This window comes from Hyalella azteca, unplaced genomic scaffold (genome assembly GCF_000764305.2).
Source record: "Hyalella azteca isolate HAZT.00-mixed unplaced genomic scaffold, Hazt_2.0.2 contig10757, whole genome shotgun sequence".
Lineage (NCBI taxonomy): Eukaryota > Metazoa > Arthropoda > Malacostraca > Amphipoda > Hyalellidae > Hyalella > Hyalella azteca.
Window position 1 is genome coordinate 62,874 of NW_025940780.1, and position 12,123 is coordinate 74,996.

Consider the following 12,123-nt stretch of genomic DNA (forward strand, 5'->3'; position numbering starts at 1 on the left):
GACTGGCGTCCCCCAGGAGGAGAGTGAGGTAGGCCGTCTTGAAGAATGCCGCTACAGAGCGCGGGTTGCCGTAGTTCGATCCTAGTTCGACAGTGAAGAATTTGATGCGGGAAGTTGTGTATCTTTTTCCCCATCCAAGTAATGTTGCTAAATATGAGAGCCAGTTATTTCATTTCTACGATGTGATCTATAAAATGGAGCCGTTAGATGACCGAACCAAGCCTGAATCCACGCACGCATTCTTTGGTTTGCGCAGAGCGCAGTGTGTGTGGATGCTGCTGCGAACGTTGCGGAAAGCGCGCGAAAGTATGCCTGAAGAGAAATACAAGAAAATGTATCGTCATTGAAGCTCGGACTAATAGGTGACGCAACACTAAACGGTTATTTCACATGGCCTTGTTAATTTTTGCCGTTTTCGTAGTAACGTTGACATTTCGACTATGCGAAAGGAAAGAAATAATCCGTGGCATAAAAGCAATATGAATACAATAATATTGTTTTTACGGTGTATTTACAAAGCTGACTTTGGCTTGCGAGGCAGCTCATGTTTAGTCAATACTGGAACGGCACTTCTCTGTGTTTGCCAGCAAGTCGACATCAGCGAATTTGAAGTGCTTTTTTGTAACCATATTTTAGGTGGTTTTGGGAGACAAAATTGGGGTTTATGAGGCCCAAAGAAATAGGATAATCAGGAGATTGATGCAGAATAGATAATAAATTTATTTGGTAGTTATAGAAGGAGAGTGCCAGGAAATACAGGCTCAAGGCGCTTAATCCTCTCATGTGAGGCGCTTTCACAAGTCAACAGTGTGGGCCAAATGTCGTCCGGCACACCTTTTAAAACCTTAATACGAATTTAATTATACTCCAACGCCAAGATGCGTGGCCAATTTCTATATGTTCCTGAAGTAGATTGATGGTTTTTACCCATTAATTTGCCTTAGTTTAAAAGTTCACCAAAAATTTAAAAGCAAAAAATAGTCCACGTTAATTCAAATCTACATAAAAACATTTCGGAGTCCAGCTCCATCGTCAGTTCGTACAACCTAGAATTTATATAGAAAGTCACAAATTAATACAAATGAAAGCAAAGAACGCAATTGAAAACCTTAAATTTACAAATAATAGAGCACAAAAAAACCTATCCATTAGGGGATTTCAAGGGGAAAGGAGCTAGCAGCTGAATTCAAACTGGGCCTAAGTTTACAAATGTACAAGGATACTAAAATACGCAAATCTGACGTACCGGAGGTGGAAGCCAACACCCTAAAGTCACTGTCAGAAACAGGTACTTGCATCACAATGCTCGGCGTGAGTGCGCACAACAGAATGAAGGCGGAGCGATAGCTACTGTCCGGTCCTACAACTCCTGTCCTTATGCTCAGCGACCCTGGAATAATGATTGCATGACGTCATACCGACGTACGCAGATGTACATCGTGCTCAAAAACATTGATAAACCATGGATGATCGCATATGAACAGGTAACAAATTTTTATATCTAAAGAAAGAACCGGTTTTGAAATAGTTTACCAGCACAATATGAAGATCAACGTTTGGGAAGTATCTTTGCAAATTATCTTGCTCTGCTCTTCTGGGGCGTAAGCATCGGAGTAATTTTCGGTGATAGTTGCGTTACGGTTGACGTGGTTTGCGTCGGCGGCGGCGCAACCACGTGTTTATAGGCTCCATTTTCTTGCGCGCGTTGGAAGGTTTTCCAGACTGGCACGGTGAGGATTTGTGGCGTTTAGTTTATGAGAAGTTGCCGATAGATCTCTGAATTAAGATCTGATATTGAAATCCTGGCCTTTCAGAATAGTGCAAGGCATTTGGGTTTTTTATAAGCAGGAAAGAAAGTAAGGCGGGGTTTTAATCTAGAGGTCGCCACATAAGTTCTTTTTAGTAATCAAATTTCATGTAATTTTGGGGGACAAAATTGGGGTTGAAACGACCCATACAAAGAGAGTAATCAGTAGGTTGACGCAGGATAGATTACAAATTTATTCGGTATAGAAGGAGGCTGTCAGAAAATAGACTGGCCGGCAAAAATAAGACGCCAAGAAAAGCAAACCTAATAAAAAACAAGAAGAAATATGGGAGATGTTCTTCATGGATGGACGAGACCTGTGAACAAGGTTCACAAGTTAATATACCAGTTAAAATTCAAAACTTCAATTTTCAGACCATTAACTATAAATTAAGCTGCCTAAAACAAAAATGTTGTGCTCACTACGTTTGAGACTCAACTCTCACATAACGCAATTTATTAATTCAGTTCCCCTTATAACATCACAAAATAGTTTACTGATAACATACTCTACCCAATAAAGTTATAAACTGAGATTACACATCAGGTATTACCTGAGTTAACTCAAAATATCACTCAAAAATCATTTAATTTTTCTTCAACATAATTAGAATATTTTAATTCATTCTGGCGTCATAATGAGAGTTAATAGGCATAATGAGAGTGAGTCAGCTATGTCAGCTATGGCGGCTAGTCTGGGTTCTGAGACTGAGTCGCTATGAAATTCGTACAATAATCCCCATCACTTGACCTTAAAGTAAAAAAAAACATTGTTCTTCTCAATACATCATAAAGAATTCATAAATTTTAACACGCACCCAGTGGATTATCTTAGGTATTTTGCTAGAACAGAAAAGAGAGAAACACGGCATCCGCCTTTGAAGAGAATTGCAATTAAGTATATAGAGTCGCGTCTCCGGTGGTGCCACAAGCTTGGTTGAATTTTTGCACTACACTCTAGAGCCATTGTGCATTACAGAATATAGTAATATGTTATTACAAGAGCTTGAAACACTTAATGGGTAATCAGACGCTATAGATTCTAAGACTGACCATGATTAACTGGCTCAAAATACTGATTACTTCTGCTTTTATTTTAGTCTATTTGACGTATACATCGACTGAGGTTCATAAGTGGCGTATTAAGGCATTAAAATATGTGAGAATATTGCTTCATTTTAAAATAATCTTGAATCACTACAAGTTCGAACGCAAAACGCTACCGAAAGACTCACAAGTCCCTCAATTCCGAGCTGATTTGCATGAAATTCGGAATATAATAACTAATAGCAATACGCACCGATAGTAACTATTAAAAATTTCTACGCCTCTTATTTTTCCAATTAAACGTGCACACAAAGTATTTGCTCAGCAGAACCGCTCAGTCAAATCCCTCAATTCCGACTGGATTTGCAGAAAACTCTCAACGTAAGTGATTATTAGAAGGACGCAGCGAAAGAAATTATTGCAAATTTCTACGCTTCGTAGTTTTCAATCAGAACAAGAAAACTTCATTGCTACCGAAACGCTACCAATCCTAACTTATCTTAACCTAACCTAATTTGAGGGACGGCTTATTATTGCATTACCCAAATCTGTAATGAGATCAATCGCGGCTTACTGTTATATTATTAATTAGGTTCGAAATTCCATGCAAATTCATTCAGAATTCAGGGACATGAATTTGGGAATTCAGGGAGCTGTTCGGCTGCATTCGTATGAATTGACAGTGTTAAAAATTATTTTATTTAATGAATATTGAACTCAACTGGCAGAAGACAGAGGAGAGCTAGATGAATATTGCTTCGCTTTATTTCATTTTCACAAATTTGTTGAGTTAACTCAGGAGGTTAGTTGCCTTGTTATACACTCCTTCATAGACTCGACACTTGGCTAGAGAACTGCTTATCAATAAAATATAAATCCAAGCATTAAGTAAGACATATGACAAAAGCAAACAATCATCTCTGAACTCACTGGCCCAATGAAGACATAATGCCATTGTCACCGACCGAAAAAATCTCTGGATCACTTTCATCAAGTTTCTAAATAACACAAAAAACTGGTTCTCTTGGTAACTATTTCAGATATCAAGTAGTTTTTATGTAGAAACATTAATCGTAATTCGTAAATTTGAGGTGGGAGTAAATTTTTGAATTCTTATAGTGAAATTCATGTGGTGTATCAGAATTAAAGGTTTTCACCGCTCATAAAGTTTGACAATCACCTATGCTGCTCAAATGGATAAGCAAGTCGTTACGAGAATGCCCTTGTTAATTCGGGGGTAGTTTAAGTTTGGCAAATCCTTTCAAATTCTAAATGACGTTCAATCTTGTATCAATAACTATCTGTAAAAATTTAATTGAGGTAAAGTTCAAAGATTACTCATCTCGAAGTTGACTGTTTTCATGACCAGCTTTCTAAATCAAGAACTGTTGAGGTAACGCTGAAATTCTTGTGACAAGTGCTCCATATTTCCAAATTAACACTAATCGCCTTGGGATTTCGTGTCACTCTACAACCTCGGATGTAAATGATTTCGGTCCTTTCAGATTCATTCTGCTAATTATTTTTAGGTGCCTTCCATCAAGCATAGGCCGCGATTATTTTACTATGCATTAATACAGATTATTTCCTGTCAAATGCAGTCTTAAAACGGGCTATTGCGAACTAGTATCCTATTAAATGTGGGACACGATCCAAACATTTCAATCCAATAAAATAGAATTTTTGTACGTACGCATAGTGGCCACGCAATTTAAACTTGCAATTTTCTCCATAACATAACAACAATTCCAAACAATCTTGAAGTCAACGGGTTTTCGTTCACCTTATGTTCAGTAGTTCTCGTGCGGTCACGAATTCTCTGCCCTGAAACTACTCGGCCCGCAGCTCTTGCGTCTTCCTTGTCTTTATTTGTGGCCCTACTCAAGAGGGTATTATTTTACAGGAAATAGGAGAAGATATTTTCTTCTCAGGATTTTTTGAAGAAGTGTTCACTGTTCATTAACCGGAATTCGGATATGAAGACTTGCATCTTTTAATTTAGTACATTTGTGAGCCTTAATTCAATTTAGTTTTAGTTCATGTACATATCAGCCCACGGAAATAATTCCACAGGGCACAAATTAATTTACAGTATACATCTTCTCATCATGTTTTGAGATGAGTAACAGTCTGTCCAATATGAGCTTTCAGATTTGCAGCGCGGTGCCCCGAGAAGCATGCAATGTCAGGCCTTTTTCATCGTTCAGCTGCGATCATATCACATTCAAAGTGGACATCAACATATCAACAATCATATTCCGCGTGGACGTTGTGGGTGTATGTGCGACACCGCTGCTCATGTACGAACACACCGTTGTAATTCTATACGCACACATGAACGTGCACACGCAGTCCTCTTATCTTAAATGCAGGGGAATGCTAGATTACAGGTGAAAGAGAGCACGAGTCAGACGAGTGGTAGGGGTAACTGACAGAGATCAGACCTGTTATTTTTTATATCTTCCCTTTAAATAAAGACCGATAATTTTTCGAATAAATTATTGCTGTTTAGCGCCACATGTATTATACCGTCTAGAGTGGTAATGAATTCCTTTAAATTTCCTCATTCCACACCCTCCAAGCTTCCACATGTACTGGTCTTTTTCAGTCTTTTGCCGGTGCTTTCACTTAACGTAATATTCTACAAAATATTGTAACACTGCACAATTTTTTTACTGCACAATTCTACATAATTCCATAACTCTGACCAAATGATCATGTTGTAGTCCAGCAACAGATTGAAGATTGATTGAATATCCAATAATCACCACCGAAAATTACCTTTTTAGCGCATTTTCTCATTTATGGAAAAAAGGCGCTATTGTGCTCGTCATGTCCGTCTGTCTGCCCGTCCGACCGTCCGTCCGTGACCACGTTTGCGTCGACGAGAAAATGTGCTCTCTGTCACTCGCTGCAGTGAGTACTGATTTATATTTTTAATTGGAATATCTGTTCGGTCTAATATCTCATAAACTCTACCAATGTAGTATAATCGGAGCAAACTGCTTTTTTTTATTCGGCGACAGGCCTATCCAGGCCTATTCCTTAAATGCCGAAAATACTATACTATACGTATACCTACTCACATTGCCATCTGCTCGGCATTCTGTGCATTGAAGAAACAACTGCTAAGATTGAAGCTCAATGTAGAGGAGAATTTATTTACATATATTATATATAGTTGATTGAACCTTCTCTAAGGCCCTCGATTTAGTAAACGCAGTTTGTCTCAAATGTTGAGTCGTACAAGAAAAATTAGATTCCCCACAACAACTATTAATCAAATTTTTGCGTTAGAATTCTCCAAGATTTCTTTTTCTGTAATGTAGTACCTGCTTCACTGCAATCCTCATCCGACTGGCAGGTTCTGGATGATAAAGATATGTTGTCTCTTTACACTTGAGTAGATGTTGGGGCAGCTGTGTTGTGCGTTGCTATATTCCTGGATAAATCAATTTTCTTGCGAGTGACTTCTATTCGCGTATTATCTTCTAAGTCGTTACTTTGGCTGAGAAATTTTACCTAGATTCATGTCTGCCACCAGATAACCATGTTTCTACACAGTACAGCGACCAAATAAAAGCTATAACATCTTATAGTCACCAACGAAAAAAGCAACTAATTACCATCTTTTATGGAGTTTCGTTGCAATGGCACAAACACTTGGTTGCCATGTGAAGTTGTGAACTATTTGAATATCTAGAGGTTCTCATGAGTAAACAATGGCTCAAGACTGTGTAAATACCGTGAAATTTCCTCATTCGAAATAGGTATTTACAATATACATTATTACATACATATATGAGAAATAAGTCATTAAGACGGCAGTATTTCGTGTTGGTGGAGGCACATCAACTGATGACGAAAATCAATGTTATGCGATTCACTATTTTAAAAGATCCTATATTCTTCCACCTTTCGTCTGGTTACTTTATGAAGTGGACATTTTTAAAGACCATTTCAAACTGTAAAAACTATATTCAAAAAGAGCTTTTTTGGATAGTATATATATCTAATTATTGGAGCTTCACTATCCAAGCTGCTTGTGGAACATGAAGCTTGCAGAAATAGCGTAGTTAGTATCAAGAAATTTTATCTTGTTCAGTAGTTATAATGTGGTGGCGAATAAATTGAGCAGCGTGTTGTCACATATGCGGAGACGGCGACAGCCATTACATTTTTGCCTCTCCATGAGAGAGATGTAGTCGTACAATGGACGAATGAAATCGTTGAAACACTGGCGTTGTTTCAACGTCATGGCCTGGAGGGTAATGCCCTAGTATTGATTCTTCCCTGATTATTATTGTAAAAACAGTTTGAATTAATATCATCAATACTAAACAGTAACTGGTAAGATTTAGTGATTCTTTGCCCAAATACCGATTCATTTTTTGCCCCTTGTATATGGGCCATCCTGACCCAATTAGGCTTGTCCTAAAGGTGATCGTGTAATAATATAATAATAATAAAAATATTACGCTGTACGCGTCCACCGCTGCTGAGGGTGTTAGCTCGTCAGTACCAGACTGCAACGCTGGCTTTCTTTTCCTCGTTGACACTCAACCAGGTCTCTAAAAAAATTCTACTACGACTTGCATATTTTGATTTTTCTTAGTTATGAGGCATTTTTGGCTATAATTCATTTCCAATTTGCCTATAAATATTTGGCTACTCGCGAAATAACCCCCAAGCTGAATTTTTAGCTTTAATTGTTCAAAATTTTTACATATATCCCTCGGATATTTCTTCTATCTATATCTCGGTTTGTTTTGACTACTATTTACAGTCTGACCACAAATTCATGTACAATGCTAAATAGCCTGGGTTAAATTTTTTACAAAGCCTGTAAAAGATATAGCCTGTCAGTCTTTTCCTGTATCTGCGTCTGGAAATGAGAGTTGAAGCTATTAGGTATTATTAACAGATTTGTATCTACGCTACATCACCGTCACCAGTGGAACAGTCATTCATCGACCGCAGTGTTTCAAAACTCATTTTTAATCCCTCAATACGGATATCCGATCCATCGACGAAAGATTTTCGGACCAGTTGGCGCAGGCACAATTATTGATAGCTTTTTTCTTGCGATCTGCATACACGAAGACAGCTCAATCACTATTTTGTTTGGATGCCAACGATTGCCAAAATTCCCTAGAGAAAGAATAAACATGTCCCTTGCCAAATAAAACTACGTATGAATTCTTTAATGTCTATTGTAACATTCTCCAGCCTCTAGTTCCCAAACCTTGATATTTTCAACACCAGTTAAAAATGTTTCGAAATTTAGTGACATGTTTTCAACGGCAGTTCTTGAGTGTTCCTTTTGCTGAAAACAGAATTTTTTATTTGTTTGCGAGAAGAGCACTTGTTCTCACCAAGGTCCTCAGTAACCAAATAACAACAGGAGATTGTAATTGAAACGATGCAATTATAAGTAAAATCTGACAAATATAATTAAATTAAATTAAAATTAAAAATTTTTTTAAAGACAACACTTCTAAAGAATACGTCTTCTATGTTACACATCTACAATGAATTTCTAATTTTATTTCCATATATTAAAAAATATAACTCAGTACTCACGGCAGTGAGTGACAGAGAGCGCATTTTCTCTTGCATAAATCAGTTTTCATTGCGATTAGTACAGTGTATTAGAGTTAGAGATGTCGTATCTTTGATACAGGCATGCCCGCTTCTTGAAATCGACTAAAACGTGAAGTCACGGACGGACAGACGGACAGACAGACAGACGGACATGGCGAGCACAATAGTGCATTTTTTCTATAAAGAGAAAATGCGCTAAAAAGTAATTAAAATCAATTGTAGTATTATCATTTGGAAAAAATTTAAATTTCCAAAATTATTTATTGTGTTAAATTGATTCATGCATTGTCTCCGAATTTACGCAAGTTTGCAAAATTTCAGATCGATTGGACAGGTAGAAGTATGTTGAATATCGATAATAAGATTTGTAGCAGACAAAATTATTTGTTAAATTTTTTATATTAAAAATTTTGTATATTACATATTTTGTCAAATGATTCATGCATTGTCTCCGACTTTGCGTAAGTGAGCAAAATTTCAGATCGATTGGACAGGTGGAAGGGCGTCAAATATTGATTGTAAGATTCGTAGCAGACAGACAAACAAACAAGGAGTGAAGTTAAAGAGTAGTGGTGTAAAAAAAATTATCGCCAGTCGAAAACGGTTGAGACAATGAAGATCATGGTAAACAAATCTGTACCTCAACATGAAGATAAAAATGAAAACTAACTAAGGCCCGAAAATTAATAGTAAGATGGAAAGTCAGCAACATAGGCACGCTTACAGTATCACAATTGGTGATCAGGACCGCCTGGACAACGAAGTCCATACACGATTGCTGCAAGCGTCCACTTCCCGACAGTGCCCACACAATTTTTTCCACACTTTGACACTTCGACTTACGGAAAGGATTTTTTCGAAGAAATTAATGATACAATAATTTTTCAGCACCGTATAGTTCTCGACGTGCACGTAGTTCAGCGCCACGTTGTTTATCGTAACTTGCACAATTACAACTCTTGTATTTTGTAAATTTTAAGTATGATTATATCACGTTAATGAGCTTCTTTTTGCGCAACAAATCATCTGAACTACTCTATGTGATAAAAATAAAAAATGTTATATTTGAATAACACTAATCGAACGATCTTTTGACTTGAGTTTGTAGAGAATGTTATGCCAAAACGTTAGAAATTGACAAAGTTGCATACTAAGTGCACAAGTGTTCGAACAATCTCAGGAAAAACGAAACAAGCGATGGCAACTATTCTTTCACTTTTGAGGACGCCGTTAAGAACATTACTCCAATAGAAATAAAAGACTTGCTCGGCATTTCTCAAGACACTACTCTTGGGGTGCAACTGTCATAAGGGCTTCTAGCGTACAAGTTGCGCCGCTTGTTTGGAACGTCGAAATGTAGTCACGCCAGTGTATCTCTTGCTAGGCTTGGTAGATTGGCTCTCAGGCTTCTGTTCTCAATGGCTTCGAGTGTTGTCCGTAATGCGTTGGCCGAAAATGATGTTGAAACTTACCCGTTGGCATCAAATACCTTCCCAAAAAGCTCAGATTGGTAGTTAAATGTGAGCAAAACCCAATGTCCCAGAGCATGCCCTTGATGTCCTTGAGCACTTTTTGTATGTATGTCAATGAGCATATCCTACATGATCGAAAATATTGTACATATTAATCCTTGGGTCTGATCATGAGGGTGAGTTGAGTGACTTGCGTCTGGTAGACAGTATTCCAGGCCAAGAAAGCTCCAGCGGTAACCTCGGCATGCCTGTCGCCGGCCCACACGCCTGTAGGGTTCGCTTTATAGCAGCTGTGGTACCACCAGCCACCGCCACCGTGCCTCTCCGAGCAGCTTCCGTCTGAAGAATCGAGAATTTCATTTAGTTAATCCGACTTGGACATCACAGTTAAGTAGCTGCCATTCAAAAGTCACTTATATAAAACTTGTCAACAACTCTTGTTATGTTCTTTAGTTAGGATCCTACGTTCATTATTGGTAAGCCCATTTATTTTTAGGAAATTATTTGTTTTGCAATGAGAAATTTCAGACACGGCGTTATATCTATAGTTATAACCCTGCGAAATTCAAGGCAAGAAGATGTATGAAGTTTTTTCAGTGTCATGATGAGTTTTCCTACAGATATTGTTACGATGTTCTGTAGTTTACTTTAGTGAAATGCAATGCGGCAAACAGACACTGATCTTGGCGTCATCTTACGTCATGTGTACGTCATATGACGTTATAATAAGACTTTTTCGCGAGTTCTCTTCATTGATGTGAGTTTTTTATGCTTTAAATGAAGATCATGTTCATTTAAAAAAATGAATTTAAATCTATTACTAATATTAATTGCATAAAAATGATAGAGTAAATAGGGGTTGAATTGTTCCCTGCATATTCATCATTGACATCGCCATTGATGAGGCACGGAACTTTCAACCTGGTAACTTCATAATGAATAATACCGTTGCGATCATTACCAGTACCGATACCTCCACAATGCACAATACATTAGCGATCATTACCAGTACCTGATACCTCCACAATGCACAATACACTTGTGATCATAACCAGTATCCGATAACTTCACAATGGCCTTCCTATCTCTTCTTTTCAGTGCCTTCACTCATGCGGTAGTGCTGGTGTGTGACGTGGTGTGTGAGAGTAAGGGTCATACTTCGAATGTTCATGATTTATTGAATATGAGTAGATAAGCCGTCCTAATTTTGCTCGATCTCACCGCCTAAATCACGATCACGATCGATGGTCGAGAACTGCTTGCCGTCGAGGTAGGAGAGGGGGTCGCCGGCAGAGCTGCCCTCGGCGTCGTAGCCGCGGACCCTCAGTGTGTAATTTTTACCGTCTTCCACTCTGGTGGAACAAATTAAACGCATAATTCCCTATGAAGAACATCGATCTGGATAACTTTACGATTTTTTCGTGTTAAGCAAACATTTTATATATTTAAAATAATCAGTCGTAGTTGTATATCTTAGATTCAAGCGGATCCACAGAAATTAATTCATTCAAAATCTGAACGAAATTTACTAATGAAAAAATTACTTTTGGACCCAACATTCACTCTGTACCACATATTCTTTCTGTACCTCAATACTCCCTCTGCACCACAACACTCCCTCTGTGCCCCATCACTTCCTCTATACCACAACACTCCCTCTTTGCCACAACACACCCTCTGTACCACAGCACTCCCTCTGTAAGGGAAATCCCTACGAATGAAATGTGATAAAATCATAATCGGGATTTGCAATATACTCGAAGCTTACACCACCTCGAAAAGTAGGCTACATATATCTTCCCACCCCGATCAGGTTGCACACATCACCCCACCTGGAAGAGTAGGATGCACATATCACCCTACCTGGAAGAGTAAGTTGCCTACATCACCCTACCTGGAAGTGTAGGTTGCATACATCACCCTACCTTTAACATTAGGTAGCATACATCACCCTACATGGAAGAGTAGATTGCATACATCACCCTACCTGGAACAGTAGGTTTCATACATCACCTACCTGGAAGAGTAGATTGCATACATCACACTACCTGGATGCGTATGTTGCTTACTTCACCCTACCTGGAAGAGTAGGTTGCATACATCACCCTACCTGGATGCGTATGTTGCTTACTTCACCCTACCTGGGAGAGTAGGTTGCATACATCACCCTACCTGGATGAGTATGTTGCTTAC

The 12,123-nt window shown here is 38.3% G+C and overlaps 1 protein-coding gene across 1 annotated transcript; it reads right to left on the reverse strand.

Moving 5' to 3' along the window:
* Positions 1-10,081: 10,081 nt before the first annotated feature.
* Positions 10,082-11,282, reverse strand: LOC108667801 (angiopoietin-related protein 6-like; the record flags this gene model as incomplete). Its single annotated transcript, XM_018154870.1, has 2 exons — positions 10,082-10,269; positions 11,152-11,282. Coding segments are annotated over 2 exons (319 nt in total), but the record flags the coding sequence as incomplete, so codon positions are not given.
* Positions 11,283-12,123: the final 841 nt, after the last annotated feature.